Source organism: Festucalex cinctus, chromosome 1 (genome assembly GCF_051991245.1).
Source record: "Festucalex cinctus isolate MCC-2025b chromosome 1, RoL_Fcin_1.0, whole genome shotgun sequence".
Classification (NCBI taxonomy): Eukaryota; Metazoa; Chordata; class Actinopteri; order Syngnathiformes; family Syngnathidae; genus Festucalex; species Festucalex cinctus.
Window position 1 is genome coordinate 34,557,015 of NC_135411.1, and position 20,003 is coordinate 34,577,017.

The following is a 20,003-nucleotide window of genomic DNA, read 5'->3' on the forward strand; positions in this document are numbered from 1 at the left end:
GCTTGGGCATCTGGTTCGGATGCCTCCTGGACGCCTCCCTGGGGAGGTTTTCCGGGCATGTCCCACCGGCGGGAGGCCCCGGGGACGACCCAGGACACGCTGGAGAGACTATGTCTCTCGGCTGGCCTGGGAACGCCTTGGGATCCCGCTGGAGGAGCTGGTTGAAGTGGCTGGGGAGAGGGAGGTCTGGGTTTCCCTCCTGAAGCTGCTCCCCCCACGACCCGTCCTCGGATAAGCGGTAGAAGATGGATGGATGGATGGATGGATGGATGGATGGATGGATGGATGGATATCCATAAAACCTGCAAAAATATTTGTGTTGTATTGTATTGAGATTTTTTTCAACAAGCATTTTCATATTTGAGATTTAATGTAATTTATTTTTGATAAAATCACCGCATTAAGAATTTATTTTTAATTTGAACAAAAAAACGAAAAGATTTGTCATTTTATTTTATTTTTTTTAGTTCATCAGAAACTTCAAAAACTTTATATTTGATGTATGTTTTCGATCAAAACAAAAAAACTGGTAATTTGCATATTCATGTATTTATTATTTAATACGTAAATTAATCTTCAATCAATTTTACCACAAACAAAATTCACATAAATCTATAAATGAAAATAAATGCAATAAAATAATTATATTAATTTAATTGATTTATTTAGTTATTTTACAAGGAACTTAAAAAATAGATAAAGTATGTATTAAAATATTTTAGAGAAATAGAGAAGAAACATTATAATTATTATTATTATTATCGGTATATTACTTTTTTCCCACTAAAAATAATTAACCCAAATCATTTGTTTTCCAGAAATTTGAGTGTTTTGTTTTTTTTAAAATTTTTTTAAAGAATTGTCAGAATTGTAAATGTGCAGGTAGTATATATACACACTACATTTAAGCCATCGGGGGTGGGGGGTTCAATGCTACTTATTATAAATTTAATTAAAGCTACTCAATGCAAGAAATTGAATTTCGAATTACGACTGTCACGTGGCCAAAAAATGAAACGCACTCTCCCTTCTTCACACACATTGTACACGTGACGTCACATCTGCAGACAGACAATGGGAAATTCAAACACAAATTCTGTCTGAAAACTATTGGCCAGAGGCTTGCAGGAGTGCCCATTGTGAACAGCTAAGGTGTTAATCTGCCTAATTAGAAGATTTTTCAATCATAAACCGTCAAAAGGCAATTATCAAGATATTTTTGGGATAACACGAATCAGCTTTAAGTAAACAGTCAAAGGGCTCTTTTTTTTTTTTTTTTTCTTGTTTTAAATCCTTTTATCCAGCAAGTGAGGAAAATGCTGCCTGCACCTGACTGGCCGACCCGCGGGGGCGTAGACAAAAGGAATTAAAAAAAAAAAATCAATACGGTCTGTCAAAGTTGATTTCATCTTGATGTAGCTTTACAACTGTTTCCTGTTTGCTTTCCTCAAAAAAAAAAAAGAAAAAAAGAAGCAAAACCTGAATAGCTGGCAGCATGCGGCGGGATTTAAAAGCTCCTTTTGGCCTTTTGTAGCGCGCGTGACCTCGGCCTCAGCAGACGGCTCCATTATCACTACGCCGGCTTACATCAACGCGGCCGGCGGAAGCTTCCGCACGGCGCTCCGCCACATCGCAATTTACACTTCAAAGCCCGAAAAGGCGGCGCCAGCGTTCCCGCGAAGCCGAAGCCGAGGTGGCCGCCGAGAGCAAAAAGGCCGAAACGGCTTTTCTGGAGCGGCTGGCTCAGCACATCCGAAAGCAGTCATGGATTCTTCACCGCGTTCCGGCACACAAAAGCGCCACTTTTCCACTTTCAAGCGTGACGTCCCAAAGCGGCAACAGCGGCGGGGGTGGCAGCCATTTCCAGGGAAAACCTTTCATCGCCCACGTCCGATATCTGTAGAAAGCCCCGAGAGCTTCGTCACGTGGCCCCTTCCTGATAACTTCATAATTACCAAGTGCTGAGGCTAATTCCTTTCCTAGCACCTCCTGGGAAGGTTTCAAAAAAAAGAAAAAAAAAATTAGCCCCTGAACCCGGTTTCACCAATTTATATGAAATTGCCTGGATACGTACAACATAACACTGCGCGTGAAAATGTCTCAATGCCCGGAATGAAAGTGGAAGTCCGCCATTTTGGTTTGGAGCGGCAATTTGTGGTGAAATGCTGCAAAGTTTGAAAAAGTGAAAATTGTCCCCTGTACTAGCTGGACAGATAAACATGAAATTCGCTGCACATGTTTATCATCACATGATACACACAAAAGTCTCAAGAACTCAAGCCCCAAATTGAACAGGAAGTCAGACATTTTGGTTTGAAGTTTGTCGTTTTGGGAAAATTCACTTATTAGTGCCGCTTGGAAACTTAAAGGGATACTTGACTCATTGAGGCATTTTCAGCAGTGAAAAGATTCATATTTCGTCCAGAATTCATTTGATAACGACATTATTTTTCATGTACAATCAATACCTTTAAAAAGTTTTTTTTCTACTTGCTGTCAACTGATGATGACATCACCTGTGCTGAGGTGTGCTGATACCAATCATGGCTCACTTGTTTTCTGGGTTTGGTCAACAAACTGAGCCATGATTGGTCGTTACCTACTTCCTCAACACAGGTGATGTCATCTTCAGTCGACAGCAAGTGGGAAAAATAGTATTTAAAATATTAATTGTACATGAAAAATAATGAAGTTACCAAATTCATTCTGGACAAAATATCTATTTTTTTTTGCAGCTGAAAATTTCTCAATGAGTCAAATATCCCTTTAAAATAGCCTCTGACACCAGTTACACCAATCAATATGACAATTCATGGCTATATTCATAACTGGACACACACACAAAAAAAATCTCATGGGTCCATGCCTAAAATTGAACAGGAAGACAACCATTTTTGTTTGAAGCAGCCAATTTGGGGAAAAGTTGTGTGCTACTTGAAATTGGTAGGGGGAAAAATAGCTCGTAAGAGTTTCATCAATGAACACATTTGGTAGACCATATCTATTATGATTGCACAAAAAAAGTCTCAAGAACCCATGCTCCAAACGGAACAGGACGTTGACCATTTTGGTTTGAAGCAGCCATTTTAGAGCAAATTATCTCCGTCATGCCACCTGGAAAGTTCAAAGATAATCAGCCCCTGACACCAGTTTCACACATGGACACAAAATGGGTGCACATGTCCATCAAAACAAGATGCTCGTAACATCGACGGGACCCATGCCCCAAACTAAACATAAAGTTGGACATTACGGATTATTCAAGGTGGCCACTGGGCCCAATTTGCTCAGTTGCACATCTTAGAAAGTTAGAAAAAAAATGACACCCCAACACCAGTTTCACCACTTGACATTCAATTTGGTGGACATAAAAAAGTCTCAAGGACTTGAGTAAGAAGTTCGATATTTGTTTTTATGTGGCCATGTTGGGGGGAGAAATCCTTCAGTGGTGCCCCATGGAAAGTTATGGGGGGGATCAGCCCACTATACCAGATTTCACTGACAGATGTAAAAATGGTTGCACACCTTAATGAAAACAGGACACATGAAAATGTCCTGTGACCAAAATTGAACAGGAAGTTGTCCATTTTGGTTCAAATCAGACATTTGGGGTGAATTCGAGGACTGCTACTTTGACAATCTCCTCTCAAGGGAGCACACCCATATGAGAAACAATCACAAGCAGATGGCTAATGCTAAATTGAAAAACTTTTGATGATCATTTATTTTAGACGCTTGGGCCTTTTGACAGTGATTGATGTGCACATAGATTCATCAACCTATTCTGCCTAGCAACAATACACACTCGAGCCACCTTCAAGCTGGCAAGACGACCGGGATGGACATGTGGTTGCCGCTGGCGCGCCGTAACCAAGGCGACAGCCAGCTAAGCCGCATGCTACCGCGTCAGCCCTTCCCTAATGGAGGACACCTTGGCAGGAAGTGAGGTGACGGCTTTGCGCTGACCTCTGCTGACAACACTCCCACTTCATCATTATTCTATTGCTGCATGTGCGTGTGTGTGAGATGAAAGACAAACGTCAACGTGCATCAGCTGAGTGTCATTAGTGAAAAGAAACATCCAGAAGCATCAAATGTGACCAATGATAATGATGATGATGACACACTGGCTTGTCAGGGTGCTCATTGACCCAGTGGCACACAAAATTTCGCAACAGATGTCATTGTTTCATGGATCATGGAATCAGTGTAGTAAAAAACATCTAATTCTTTTACATCCATCCATCCATCCATCCATCCATCCATCCATCATCCATCCATCCATCCATCCATCCATCCGGCCATCCATCTGTCCATCCATCCGTCCATCCATCCATCCATCCATCCACCCATCCATCCATCCATTCGTCCATCCATCCTTCCATCCATCCATCCATCCATCCATCCATCCAGCCATCCGTCCATTCGTCCATTCGTCCATCCATCCATTCATCCATCATCCATCCATCCATCCATCCATCCAGCCAGCCATCCATCCAGCCATCCATCCATCCATCCATCCATCCAGCCATCCATCCATCCAGCCATCCGTCCATTCGTCCATTCGTCCATCCATCCATTCATCCATCCATCCATCCATCTATCCATCCGGCCATCCATCTGTCCATCCATCCGTCCATCCATCCATCCATCCATCCATCCATTCGTCCATCCATCCATCCATCCATCCATCCATCCATCCATCCATCCATCCATCCATCCATCCATCCAGCCATCCGTCCATTCGTCCATCCATCCATTCATCCATCCATCCATCCATCCATCCATTCGTCCATCCATCCATCCATCCATCCATCCATCCAGCCATCCAGCCATCCGTCCATTCGTCCATTCGTCCATCCATCCATTCATCCATCCATCCATCCATCCATCCATCCATCCATCCATCCAACCAACCACATTTCCTCACACAAATGTTTTCATTGTATTTTGGATAAATATAAATTAATAATGACAATCAGTCTGGATACATATGATTTCATTTATTAAATAATTTATTTTGAAAACATTGAAGAAAAAAAGCTTCCCGAATTTGTTTTTTAACCAATTTAAGTTCCTAATTTTCCATTGAGTTAATCTAAATTACATGTATTTAAATTTGATTGTTTCTATTCTATCCCTGAAAAATGAAAGAAACCACAATTGGGGAACAAATATGTATCTCCAAATGCTATAATTAAAAAAAATAATAATAATTGAATTTGCAGATTAAAAAATATGTTTAATATACTGTATTTTATAATTTTAAAAGTTTTGTGACCATTTGTTCCTTTTAACATTAGGCCTATAGACTACAAATATAACACAGATATACAATTTTTTTATATATCTTAACAAAAACACAACAGTACATTTTGTTTTTCCTGATAAATTAAAAAATGAACTAAATAAACTAAGTAAACCTGGGGGGGAAAAAAATCATTATTTTTACTTAACTCATATTTGAATTCCATTCAATTTTGGATAAAAAAAAAAAGCCATAACTTTTGCAGAAAAAAATATGTATCAACAAATTTCCATCCATCCATTTTCTGAACCGCTTGTTCCTCACAAGGGTCGCGGGGGGTGCTGGAGCCTATCTCAGCTGGCTATGGCCAGTAGGCGGGGGACACCCTGAACTGGTTGCCAGCCAATCGCAATATCACCAAATTTGTATTTCATAAAATTTAACTCATTTTGAAGTTTTAAAAAGGGGCAGGTTCATCTTAAAAAACATATTAGTGCTGTCAAAGTTAAAATGTTAACTCATTGATTAAGCACAAAAAATCACATTAATCATATATTAATGCAGATTAATCACACTATTAATTTTGACTACAGATGATCCTTTAGTTTGACAGCAGGTGGTTACATTAAAGGTAGCACAGGTTGTTTGATTTGAGCAATAACCACAACTGCATACATCAGAGTAAAGCATTTAGCGTATGACATTCAGAATATTTGGTCTTGTCAAAATATTGGGGTCATTTTTTACATTTTAAATTACGCAAGTAATGAACTGATCAGAAAAATAGGAGAATTAGACTGTGCAGTCAATACATTTTTTTTGAAGACCTCATAACATTAAATGTAAAAAAAAATTAACACAACAGGTTCTTTTCAAATTTGGCAAAAAATGTTGATAAAAGCCTTTTTAATTAAGTGATTAATTAATTCCAAGATGTGATTAATCTGATTAAATTGTACTGCATAGTTTATTGAGCTGAGAAAATAATTTATATTTTATAGAATATCAAATGAAATGCTGGGGCCCGTAACAGGGCTGACACAGATCTGTTTAATATACCCCAGAACCCTGTCTTAGCACCATCCCTTAACATGCTCAGGAAAATGTGATGTGATCGTACCAAATTAATCCCTAAAGCTAAAAAGGGTCAAATGTGACTGCAAAGATGTGAAGTTGCTAGCGGAAGGCTGAAGGTGGAGAAGCATGTTGATAATGGAGAAGCTCACCCAACAGGTGATAGCTCACGTTCACGTTTGCTTTCATGATTTTGGCTCGCAGACAAAAAGTGCAGCACCTGGCGCCTGCTGGCATTTTTTTTTTTTTAACACCAGACGGCTGTGCGACATATGTGCAACATCGCCTTCGTCGGCACGCACACGCTCATGTCCACTATTTTTATACAAGCAAAGCAATCACATGGCACTTCCTGTCCCATGACTTTTATTAGCAAAGATGGAGCTACACAGAAATCTACATAGCGACAGTTAAGCCCCTGCAGCATTTTATTTGGTCGGCTAAAATATATTTTCTCAACCCCATCACCTATGTATCAGTCAAGCCCCACTTTAGCCATGGGACACAGCAGAGCGGAAAACAACAGCGACAACAGATTAGCTTAGCATTAGCTAGCTAATATGACACAATGACAAAACAGATGGATTTAATGGACGAAAGCAAAAAACAAACAAAGAAAACACGCTGGATTCTAGCACTGGCTAGGCTACGAGGAGGGATTCTGGAAGTTGAAGTAAGCTATTCTAAATTAAAAAGGAAAACTTTTTTTTTTTTTTTAAAGATCGACACTGCAGTATTAACGCACCGTTGTACACTCTGGTTCAATATATAGATACGTCTTTAAATAAGTGAGTGAATGAGGTTCTGTAAAGCGCTTTAAACACCGTATGGCGTAAAAGAACTACATAAGTGCACTCAATTTACCATTTTGATCAAACTGGATTTCTCGTTGGTTGGACTATGAAGCATTTTTCATGGAAAGTACAACCAATTCAAGTTCATTTCGAACTGGCTCTTTAATACTGTATGTGAACACGAATAGCAAATGCAGATTTGGGATGCAACAATAGCCAATCAACTCGATTTAATTTACATTTTTAAGAATAAATAATCCATCCATCCATCATCTTAACCGCTTGCTCCTCACAAGGTTCGCAGGGGTGCTGGAGCCTATCCCAGCTGGCTTCGGGCAGTGGTACACCCTGAACTGGTTGCCAGCCAATTGCAGGGCACACAGACACGAGCAACCACTCACAAGCACACCTAAGGACAATTCGGAGCACCCAATTAACCTGCCATGCATGTCTTTGGAATGTGGGAGGAGACTGGAGTACTCGGATAAGACCCATGCGGGCACGGGGAGAACATGCAAACTCCACCCAGGAAGGCCAAAGCCTGGATTCAATCTTGCGTCCTCAGTACTGGGAGGCGGACGTGCTAACCACTCATCCACTGTGCCTCACAGAATAAATAATAATTAATAATAATAAAAAATAAGTGTCAACAAATATCCAGAATACCTTTTGTTTTTATTTTTCTCTAAGAAAGACCAATAAATATTATGTGGCTTTAAAGCTGCCCTATTGAGGAATTTAAAAATATAATCTTTAATCTTTACAATAGCCTTTTCATTTGACCATTTATGACTCAAAACATCTGCTCATTAGCAGATTAACACCTAAGATGTTCACAATGGGTACTTCTGCAAGCTCTGGTCAATCGTGTTCAGACTGGATTCGGGTTTGAATTTCCCTCCCTCTGTCTGCGGATGTGGCGTCATGTGAGCATTGTGTACGTGAGAAGGCAGTATGCAGTTGCATTTTTCAGCCACATGTGGCAGTAGCGATTCGAAAATTCAATTTCCTGCATTGAGCAGTTTTAAAAATACAAAAACAAAATTCTTTTTTATCGCTAAGTTTGAAAGGAGAAATGGAAATTGAAATAGCAAATTAAAGTACACACATACACACGCCATACTGATGCATTGTGGGTAAAAAAAAAACCATACAGACACAAATGTAATATGCAAATAAGTTGAGGGCAATATGATAATAGTTAATGTAGCACGAGTGGGCACTGTTGCACAACGAGGCACTAAAAAAATGGCCGTCACTGCAAAGCTACAAAAAAGCAGCGAGTTCAGCCAATCAGTAGCCAGCAGGGCGGGCTTACGAATCTTTTTCAGAGTTTATGGAGCGAAGGGAGACACCTTGATGAGGACTGTCGCAGCAGCAACGGTTGCCAAGGAGACCTGATGATGATGATGATGATGGTGGTGGCTGAGGATTCGGGAGGGGGATGGGCGGCAGTTGAGGTTGATGCGGCAGAGTTTGTTAGCATGTCGTCATAGCGACAAGACACTGACGTTGCAGGCCTTTGCTGCCATGATGATTACAAAAACAGGATCTGCCATAAAAAACATATGTGGATGTTTTGAAAATTCAGCCCTGAAACCAGTTTCACATAGCAACTTGAAATTTGGTGGACCTGTCTGTCATAACAGGACACAGCAAAATTTCTCAAGAACGCATGCCAGAAATCGAAAAGGAAGTCAGCCGAGCTCAGTTGTCAAGCTCTTTGACTTAAGACCACTGGCCGCCTGACAAACATATTCTGTACACCACATTTTACAAAAAAAATAATCAAGAAGAAAAACTCCACGCAAATCCAAATGCCGCCATTTTATGTGCCAGTTTTTGTTTTTTGTTTTTTTTTTAATTTCCAAAGTGACCTGGGCTATAACAGAACAATTGTCGGCATAATTAGAACCCGCGAATCATCTAATTAGAAGAACAAGAACAAGAAGAGTACAAGAAGAAAGAACACTTAAAAAAAAAAAAAAAAAAAAAAAAAAAAAACAAGAAAATTAAAATGGAAAAAAAACACTCAATAATCATCATCGTAATATTTTGTTTCTTCTTTTAAAAGATAGCTAGACGTTTCTACATTTTTTCATTGATTTGTCCCCTTTTTTTTTTTTTTTTTTAGAAATAAAAAAAATGTCTGTTTTTAGTTCTTTTTTGTCCCACCGACGAGTTGCGCTTACCTTCGGAAAACCGCCATCTGAGAGTGAAATAATCCTTCCAAAATCTTCCAATCCTGACATTTTGCTCCTGCCGCTGTTTTTTTGTCCATTATAAAAGACCCTCAAGTGTACAAAAAAAAAAAAAAAAAAAAGAGCCAATGGCGTGATAATAACAATGCTAATGCTAACGCTAACATGTGAATCCAAAGATGGTGATTAGCGAGCAGCCTTTTGGGACTATGTACACTGTGAGCTTATGATGCTTATTATTGTTATCATTATTATTATTGTTGTTGATGCTACACAGCCCGCCGCTGTTGACCCTGTTGGTGTGAGCGCTGCCCCACAAAAACGGGTCTGGATAGAAAAAGAAAATAGATTCATCCAGCGGCCATCTTGAAAGGCGGACAAAAAGGACAATGATTTTTTTTCTTAGATTGTTTAAATATACTCTTTACACTTTCTACGTCGGCAGCTCATTAAAGATTCTTTATAATTTATATTTTCAGTGAAAATATATTTACCGTTTATATATAATAATATCAAGTACTTTATCTTCTTTTTTTCCTCTTATCTTTTTTTTGTTTATAGCTCTGTTTTGTCCATGAAGCCACGTGGAAACGCATCCTGCCCACCCGGCCGGTCCGTTGAAATAATCCACAAAACCTGCAGTGTTCTTTCAGTTGTCTTGACTTTGGACTTTGGCAAAAAGTAGAGCTGCTTGTCACCTGAATGTGGGTGGGAGCATGTGCTCGATGAGGCGGAGTGGGGGCGGCCGTCCACGGATGACGCCCCCCACCTTCCGCGGCGACATGAGGCTACAGGGGGGGTGTCGCAGGTTCTCTCAGATTTGAGTCTCTTGGACGTTCTCCTTGGAGCCGCTCTTAAAAAGCAGAGGCTCGTTCTGCCCCTTGGCCATGAGACCTTTGAGGGAGCTGTGCAGGCTCAGCTGAGGCAGTGGGACCGGAGTGGGCAGGGTGCCGCAGGTCCCTAGGCCGCCGCCGCCCATGGAGCTGGGCACTTGGGAGCAGGACATGGTCATGTTCTGGGAGCAAGGCAGCGGGTTATTGTTGTTGTTGACACCCAGTCCCACCATGTTGTTGCCGAAATGGTGGGTCTTGTAGTAGTTGAGGTGCTCCGAACGAGTCAGGTGCGGCAGGGCAACCACGTCCGAATGGTGCCGCCTCAGGCTCTGGCCGCCTCCGATTCCGCTGCTTTGCGTCAAGGCGCAGCCCCCAGAAATGCCGACTCCGCCGCCACCCCGTCCTCCCAGCTCGTCCTCCACGTTGATGATCTCTATGGCCCTGGTGGGGCCGTGGTGCTTGTGGAGCTGGTGCTGCTTCCTCAGCTTGTAGAAGACCACCAACATCACCGCCGCCATGAATGTGATGGCCACGAAGCAGCCGATGATGATCTTGGTGGTCTTCATCACGTCATCCAGGCCAGAGAAGCCCGGCTCGGTGATGGGCACAGTGAAGGTGGGCCGGGTGGCGCGGGGTGAGGATGACGAGGACCAGTCGATGGAGAGCGAGGAGGCCGTAGTTGGGACGCCGTCCGGCCACAGATTCCCCGAGGGGGTCGGCCCTGGGAGGACACGGATGAAGGTCTGGTTGATAGCCACCAGAGCGGACTCTTCTTCTCCTGGAGTCTCCACGGTTTCCACGGTGACCGTGGTGAAGTACGTGTAGTTGACGCTGACGTCGGCGGCAGTGACGTTGAGGACGGCAGTGGCCGTGGTGTTCCCGGCCGCGTTGGTCACCATGCAGGTGTACTGGCCCGTATCTCGCAGGGTGACGTTGGTGAAGTTCAGCGTGCCGTCGTGCAGCACCGAAATCCGCACCCGGTACGAGCCGTGGGTCATCAGAGTACCGTTGGGCGTGATCCAGTTGACAGAGGTGGTGGAGGTGCTCGTGCGGCATTTGAGCTCGGCCGCCATGCCCTCGGTGACGTTGAGGTCGGTGGGCGGCTCCACGATGACGGGCGCGTAGCAGGTGAAGTGGCTCTGGTCCAGCTCGCCGATGTATTTTCCTTTGAGGAAGGGGGGCGCGTGGCAGCGGGCGCAGCAGGTCGTGTTGCTGGGGACCGTCTCCTTCAGCCACCAGCTGAGCCAAAGCACGTCGCAGTTGCACACCCATGGATTGTGGTTCAGATGCACCCGCTCCAGCCGGTGCAGCGGTGTGAAGAGATCGTGCGGTAGCGAGTGTAAAGAATTGTGGGACAGGTTGAGCTCCTCCAGGTTCTTTAAATCGTCGAAGGCATTGCGTTCGATGACCGACACTTGAGAGTGCATGAGCCACAGCTTCCGGAGTGAAACCAAGCCTTGGAAAGAGCCGGGCCGGATGATCTCCAGCCGGTTCCCCGACAGTTCCAGCTCCTCCAGTCGCACGAGGGCCGTCAATTTGGGGATGTCCTTGAGTCCGCACATTCCCAAGTTTAGGTAACGCAGGTTGACCAAGCCCACGAAGGCGGCGTCCGAGATAAAGTCCAGTTTCTTGAGCTCACCCAAGTCAAGCCGACGCAGCGAGGGCACGCGGTGGAAGGCATAGCCCGGCAGCGTCTCGATGGGGTTGTTGCGCAGCCACAGCTCTCGCAACTTGCTGAGGTACTCGAAGGCGTGCGATGGCACCAGCGTGAGGCGGTTGTCGAACAGCTCCAGCGTGTTGAGGTTGGGGAGGCCATTGAACGCGCCCACTTCGATCTGACGGATCTGGTTTTTGGAGAGCTGGAGAATCTCCAGGTGCCGCAGATGCTTGAAGGTGTCTGACTTGATGATCTGCGGGGTGACAAGTAAGTGTTGCTTTTATTACTTTGAATTTTGAGGCCCACGAACTCGGCAGTCCTTTGTGTTTGTAGCTGATACTGACACTAGGGGCCTCGACATGACAGAGAATTTACCAGTTTGTTCAAAATATGCATCCTGTGGAATTGTTTTGTAATTTAGAAGTGGTGGAGTGGATAGGACTGCCCAAAAGTCACCTGGTAACTAAACTAAACTAAACTAAACTAAACTAAACTAAACTAAACTAAACTAAACTAAAGGTTGTTTTTTTTTGCCTATTGCCACCCAATGTAGTCACAGCATGGCATCAAAGTTGGATGATCCATTCAAGGATTTTCCATACACTGGCATTACAGAACGGATTGTGTTCCACTTTGGGGGTTTCTGTGTGTATGTTGTCTAATCTTGCCCCCCCCCTCCCAACACACACGCACGCACACACACCCCTTACACACACACACGCTCCTGGAATTGAGCCACCTCCGCCTCCAAATGTAGAGCAGGAAGTGGGAGGGAGGCGTTGGGGGCTTGTTGGGGGGGGTTGGTGGGGTGTGTTGGAGAGGGGGTGGGAACTGTCAAAGCTTCACCGCAAGGGTCCTCAGCAGAGCAAGGAAAAAAATAAGCCGGAGAATCTAGGATGCCTTCAGGTGTTAAAACATTTTTAGATTTTTTAATCATTTGAAGAGGAGCTCTAGGATACGAGCGAGCAAATCGGAATGTATCTGCTCCAAAGGAAAACTAATATTGTGCTTTTGATTTCTTGTAGGCGGCAGCTTGTTCAAGTCCCAGAAGAAGTTTTAAAGATGTAAGAAAAAAAGGACGTCAGTGTCAGACCTCACGTCAAAATTTGCACCATGTGGACTTTGGCTCTCATTTTGATGTGACAGTTGCCCTTTAAGTTTAAACAGTAGCTACAAGCAAGCTCATTATTTCCTATTTCCTTTTGACCAACATCAAAGGAGTATGTGTGTGTTTTCTCATCTTTTTGTTCTGATTTTTTTGGTGACACTTATTCCAATTAGGCGAAGGTTGTAAAAAGAAACAGGAAATTAGTGCGAAGTAAACAGATTCACAGTAAATGACTGCTTTCATCCAGTGCGTGCATTTGCAAAATGTAGATGACTTACTGAAAAAGATGGATAGCTAACCACAAGTTTTAGCTAGCGACTTGATATTTGGTGGACATGTCGATCATAACTGGACAGTGTTGGCGGCTTTTTCGCTAAATCTCAACACTAAACTTTCCAAAGCCTCTTGGCAGCTTTTTTGTTTTTGTCAAAAGCGACTAACAACAAAACTAGTACCTTTTGTTCTGGTGTTCTAGGAACCAATGCATAGCCAATGGATCACAGGAGCCATTAAACGGGTGAACAACAAGGTGGAGGATTTGTGATCCTCCTCATTGTTTGTGTAGCGATCACTTCATATCAGGTGAGTCAATTACGGAATCAGTTAGTCGTGTAGATGTAGCTCGATTGTATGGTTGTTAAATGAAGGCGAAAGACGTAATCGGGCACTTTGTACATGGTGGCTGAATCAGCAGATGCTGCTTCAGGCAAAGTTACCACACACAAATGTGGGGGAAATAATCTGTTTCATTGCTTTGTGCTGCTACGGTTGAATAGATATTCCACAGTTGAATTTATAACTGACCGACACCATAGAGACTGTTTACGAACTAGCAGATGCTAAGTTGCTAACGTACCTAAATAATACTACAAGACTTGCGTGAAACTTCTAATTTAGATGGCAATTTGACCACACATAAAGGGGAAATCAATCCGGATTTTACAAATTTGTAAATCCTTTGTATGATCAGATTTGAATGCACTCACCAGTGTATAATATGGGATAATTCCACATAGCAGCATCAGTGAGTTGAGGAAAAAAAAAAAAAAAGCACTCCTGAGACTTCATCGGCAATCCAACATGTCCACCTCGCGCATGTTTACCATGTCCTTTTCATCAAAGTGAGTGTCAATGCTCTTGGGTGCAAAATTGACGGATAAATGCTAGTTTTATCCCTCCTCGCCATTGTAAGTCCATTAAGGCGGCGCGGCTACTTTCCTGCCACAGGGGGCCTGTTCAGACAAATCATCACGTGACATCCGGATCTCTATACAGTGTGTATGACTACTGCATGCAAATTGAGGATGATGCAAATTAGGCAATGGCATCATTTAGGGACTTCTAGCGACTTCTAGAAAAGCCAATAGCTACTTTCCTAACTCGGGAGATGGCAACGCTGTAAACTGGATGCATGAAAATGTCTCAAGGACCCACGCCTGACATTGAAGTCAGCCATTTTGGTTTGAAAGAGCTATTTGGACTCTTGATTTCTAGTGTCTTCTGGAAAGTTAGAAAAAAGAAGGCGCCGACATCACATTTACTGGACAATGTGAAATTATGTAGACCATTAGAAAAGGACACATAAAACATGAAGTTGGACATTTTGATTTGACGCAGTCATGAACAAGTTAATTTAGGTGGAATCTTTCAGAAGTGCTCTTGGCAAACTTAAAAAAAAAGATGGAGCTGTTTACATCAGTTTGACCTATCAACACAAATATGGTTGGACATGTTTATCATAACAGGACACAGGGAAAAGTCCTGAATAGCCAGTGCCCAAAATTGAACAGGAAGTCGGTCCTTTTGGTTTGAAGCAGACACTTTTGGCCAATTCCCTCAATAGCTTCCACTTGAAAGTTAGAAAAAAATAAACCCCCCAACGCCAGTTTCATAGAGCAACTCAAATGGATGGATATTCTTGTACCTGTGTTTTGAGTTGGGCCATATGTGACGATGTTTTGGACTGGGTCGTGGGCTCATTAAGTGTTTATAGTCCTATATTTGTCCCTTGAGATGAATATGATGTCAGTTGCTATGGTCCTGTAATTTACACTCTAAATACTCCTGTATTTAGGTGCTGTATTTGTGGCTCGTATTTTGCCATATAGGCCTTTAGTTTGCCATATAGAATTAAGCAGAGGCCTAGTGAGAGTTGCTCAGTGACACGTTTGTCAGTACGTCGAGGTTTTCTCTCAGTACGTCGATGTTTCTTAACAGAGGTTTCTCTTCACCCAGCCCACTCAAGGTTCTTAGTGAAGGTTTTTCCATCAAATGTTTTCTTCAAGGCCATCTGAATCCATCCCTGCTTTCTGTAGTTACTTTGTATTTTTGTATATAATGATGCTGTTTTCCAACTTTCGTGTCTTGGGTTTTTCTTACAGAATGCCACAAAATTGGGTGGATATTTCTGTCATCCCTGGATGTACACAAAAGTTTTTTTAACATTAGCTGCAGTTGAAACATTTTGGTGAGCAAATCAGAAGGCCAAAACTCGCTGCTGCCTCCCGAGGAATAAGGTGGTACTACAATGCAAAAGAGCGAGCTATTGTCATGAATCACAACCTTTTTTTTTCTCTCTCTGTCGACATGTTTGTAATTACTTCTCTCGTAAACCATGAGTTGGTTTTTAATTGAAATCATCTGCAAGGTTTGCAATCAAGCGAGCGAGAGCAAGTGAGCCGTTTGTGAGTCGATATGTAATATATAAATCTTAATTGGAACATGTCTGACGTTGTTGTTTATTGCCAACAGTCAATAAGTGGCACAAATATTTCTCCTGGGGTAACATTTTTATGAGTGCGACCATAAACAAAACACACACAGAATTAAAAAATGTCTTTTAAACGTCATTGGGCCAGTTTGGGATTTCAGGATTAACTTGTCAGTGTTCACTTTTTCAAACTGTACTTGAGACGGGAGAACAGACCGAAAAGTAAAGCTGGAATAATGGATGAAAGATATTTAAGCTGCTCGAGAACGAAGAGAATATTTTATAAACGCAGAGTGTGGCGCATTTACGCGAGAGCGGGCTGCCAAGAAATTTGGAACAATCAATTCAGCTGGGTGAGAAAACTGATGATTTCGGACTGCCCCTGAAGGTACCACCTGACGAGATGAGATAAATAGTGTCATGGTTCGGTTCTCAGCCCTGTTGTGCCCTTGTGTGTGTGTTTTCAGTGCCAATTACGAGGGGGGCGTTTCCCAGCCCCACACCTGCATCAAGTTGGCAATCAAGACTTTAAAAGGACTCCTAGCAGCACTGCACGCTGTCGGATTATTATTTGCTCATCTTCGTGTCCAAGTGTTCTCCGCGTTTCCTTGTTGGTAAAGTTTTTTGAATCTGCCGTCGTCTTTAGTTTACTTATATTCACGTGTGTGTTTCCGCGTCGCCTTTTGTTGTTATTCTCGTGTGATTGATTCCGTGTACATTTCGTGTCGTCCTTGCCGGGTGCAAGTGATTTAAGTTTTTCTAGTCCTTGCTGTTAGCAAGTGTTTTTTGTTACGTTAGTTCTCCTTGCCGTTTGCAAGCGATTTTGGTTATGTCAGTTTTCCTTGCAGTTGCAAGCGCTTTTTGTTACATTCGTGTTCCCTGCCTTTTGCAGGAGTTTTGTGTTTTCCAATTCCTCCTTGCCTTTTGCAAGTGTCCTTTGTTACTGCCGTGTCCCTCGCCTGTGTGCAGGGGCACCGCTGAAAATTTCGTTGTCTTGCCTGCGCGCAAGCTTTGTGCTTTCGGTTTTTCCAAAAGAATAAATCGAGGTTGTTTTCCTCCTCCGAGCCTGCCTTTTTGGGATCTGTTCTTTATCGACTCGGTCGAGTCCTTACAGAATAATCCGACCATGGATCCCGCCGACTCGGAGAAGGTGAGACAGGCGTTGGCCAGCCAGGGGCAACGGGTTGGGCAAACCGAGACCACCTTGGTAGGACTCCAAGAGGTGGTAGGCAGGCTTGCTCACCGGTGCGAGCAGATGTTCGCGAGGCTCGAGCAGCTCGGTTCCCGCGGAGTACTAGACTCGGAACTTCTGCGAACGGACTCAGCCACGTTGGCTTCCCCAGCAGCTCCAAGGGAACCCGTTTTGCCCCACCCGTCGCGCTATGACGGACAGCCGGGTGGTTGCGGTCAGTTCTTGCATCAATGTTCGCTTATTTTCGACCAGCAACCGTATACCTACGCTCGTGACCCATCTAAGATTGCTTTTATTATGAGCCTCCTGTCTGGTCAAGCCGCTACATGGGCGATGGTGGTGAGCAACTCACGACCAGACCTCCGGTCCTCCTTCCCGATTTTTGTTTCTGAATTTCAACGTGTGTTCGACCATCCAGTCAAGGGGAAGGAGGCCGGAGGTCGGTTGTTAGACTTAGTGCAAGGAGAAAGATCCGTCGCTGACTACTCGATCATGTTTCGTATTCTGGCCGCGGAGAGCGGATTTGATGACTGTGCTTTGCGAAGTATCTTTCGTCGGGGATTGAATTCTGTACTCAAAGATGAACTGGCGGTCCGTGACGATACGAACTCTCTCGAGGGACTTATTGAGCTCACCATTCGGTTGGACAACCGCTTACAAGAGCGGCACCGAGAGCGAATCAGTGAGCGGCATGGGCCATCCGCCAACCCCCGCATGACTGGACTCAGCCTTGTCGACCACGCGGAAGCACGTTCCCTTCCGGGCACCCCAGCTGGCACAGGGGAGCCCATGCAGGTCGGAGGTGGACGCCTGCATCCCGAGGAGCGCCGCCGTCGGTGGCTCACGGGAGCCTGTCTCTATTGTGGTCAACCAGGGCATCGGGTGGCTTCCTGCCCCGCGAAACCACAACGTCGGACACAACCGACCACACGACTGGGGGGACGTGCCAAGGAGACCCAGGAGTCCGGAATTGACTCGAACCAGGGTAAGCACTTACCGGGGAGAACCGAACCCAGCCTTTCGTGTAGGACTAGTGGTGGGATTCGACGGTTAGAATTGTCAGGGGAATTGTCCGATGGCGGTATGAATCTAAAGATTAAGGCACTCATAGATTCGGGGGCCGACGATTGTTTCGTCGACCCGTGTGTGGTCGAGGCGTTGGGGAGCACGGTGGAACCATTAGAAAAGGTTAAGGAGGTTTTTGACCTCGATGGGCGGTTACTAGCACAGGTCCGTCATGTTACCGGTCCACTTACCTTGAGACTGTCGGGGAATCATGTTGAGAAAAGGAGTTTTTTCGTTATGCCATCCCGCGCTGCTCCGCTAGTATTGGGGCTCCCTTGGCTAAAGACTCATAATCCCGACATCGATTGGGATAAGCCCGCGTTGGAGAACTGGAGTCCTTTCTGCCACGCCCACTGTTTGCGGTCGGCAGAAGGGACAACCACGGTGCCGGTAAGTCCGGCTCCAGAAGCTATTTGCCTCGATCAGGTTCCGGAGGAATATCATGACTTAGGGAAGGTGTTTAGTAAGGACCGTGCCCAAGCTTTGCCGCCCCATAGACCATACGATTGTGCGATTGAACTGATCCCCAATGCGCCACTTCCGAGTTCGCGCCTGTATCAAGTATCCCAGCCGGAACAAGAAGCCCTGCGGGAATATATCTCGAGTTCGCTGGCCAATGGTCAGATCCGTCCGTCCAAATCACCCGTGGGGGCGGGGTTCTTCTTTATAGAGAAGAAAGATAAGACCCTTCGTCCCTGTGTGGATTATCGGGGATTGAATGATATTACCATTAAGAATAAGTACCCGCTTCCGCTGTTGGACTCGGCATTTGCTCCGTTACAGTCTGCCCGAATCTTCTCCAAGTTAGATTTGCGTAGTGCATACCACTTAGTTCGCATCCGAGACGGAGATGAATGGAAGACCGCGTTCAAGACTCCCCTAGGGCATTTTGAGTATTGCGTCATGCCTTTCGGGTTAACGAATGCGCCCGCGGTGTTCCAGTGCCTAATTAACGATGTCCTCCGGGACATGTTGAATGTCTTTTGTTTTGTCTATTTAGACGACATTCTAATCTTCTCGCGAAACGAGCACGAGCACCGACAACATGTTCGCCTAGTTCTCCAGCGCCTATTGGAGAATCGACTCTACGTCAAAGCGGAAAAATGCGAGTTTCATTCGAAGTCTGTACAGTTCTTGGGCTTTATTATTGAGGGGGGGCAATTGCGAGCAGATCCGATTAAGACACAGGCCGTGGTCGAGTGGCCGAGTCCCACAACTCGTAAGCAGTTGCAACGGTTTTTGGGCTTCGCCAACTTTTATCGCCGGTTCATTAAGAATTATAGTTTACGGGCCGCCCCACTGACTAGATTAACGTCGAGCAAAGTTTCGTTTAGGTGGACACCTAGCGCCGAGAAGGCTTTCTCTGAACTTAAGCAGTTGTTCATAAATCCACCTGTATTGATCCACTCTAATACTGATCTCCCCTTTGTGGTCGAGGTTGACGCGTCGGATTCAGGAGTGGGGGCGGTCCTGTCCCAGCGGTCGCCAGAAGATGGGAAGCTCCACCCCTGCGCCTTCTTCTCCAGGCGTCTAAGTCCAGCAGAGCGCAACTACGACGTGGGGAATCGGGAGTTATTGGCGATCGTCCTGGCGCTTCAAGAATGGAGACACTGGCTGGAGGGCGCAAAGGAACCTTTCCAAGTACTGACCGACCACAAGAACTTGGCGTACCTCCGGTCAGCTAAGAGACTCAACTCCAGACAGGCACGCTGGGCCCTACTCTTCACCCGATTCCACTTTGTCGTGGACTACCGCCAGGGTTCCCGGAACCAGAAGCCGGACGCTTTGTCCCGTATGCATGACGTGGCTTCTCCCGAGACGGGGACGGAACCTATTCTGCCAGAACGTTGTTTTGTGGGCGCGGTATGCTGGGAAGTGGAGAAGAGGGTCACGGAGGCACTGGAGGGAATCACCATCCCGGAGGACTGCCCAGCCGGGAGACTGTTTGTCCCGGACCCAGTGCGGGCGGAGGTCCTGCAATGGGGTCACAATTCGAGAGTCGCCTGTCATCCGGGTATTCATAGGACTCTCGCCCTAATCGGCCAACGGTTCTGGTGGCCGGAAATGAGGAAGGACATCACCGAGTTTATCAAGGCCTGCACCGCTTGTGCATGCGGGAAA

At 44.8% G+C, this 20,003-nt stretch overlaps 1 protein-coding gene across 5 annotated transcripts in view; it reads right to left on the reverse strand.

Moving 5' to 3' along the window:
* Positions 1 to 268: 268 nt before the first annotated feature.
* Positions 269 to 20,003, reverse strand: part of lrrc4ba (leucine rich repeat containing 4Ba) — a 47,745-nt gene continuing 28,010 nt past the window's right edge. The window contains exons 3-5 of one of the 5 annotated variants that reach the window (XR_013284918.1): positions 9,309 to 12,060; positions 2,075 to 2,165; positions 792 to 1,989 (exon numbers count right to left, since the gene is read on the reverse strand). Coding sequence is in view for 1 of the 5 variants with exons in the window: in XM_077531787.1 (XP_077387913.1) it covers positions 10,132 to 12,060 (1,929 nt within the window). In the remaining 4 variants the exon portion in view is untranslated. Of the gene's footprint in view, positions 303 to 791; positions 1,990 to 2,074; positions 2,166 to 6,101; positions 8,669 to 8,928; positions 12,061 to 20,003 lie in introns of those variants that run through there. The other 4 variants (XR_013284920.1, XR_013284921.1, XR_013284919.1 and 1 more) reach the window with 4 other exon arrangements.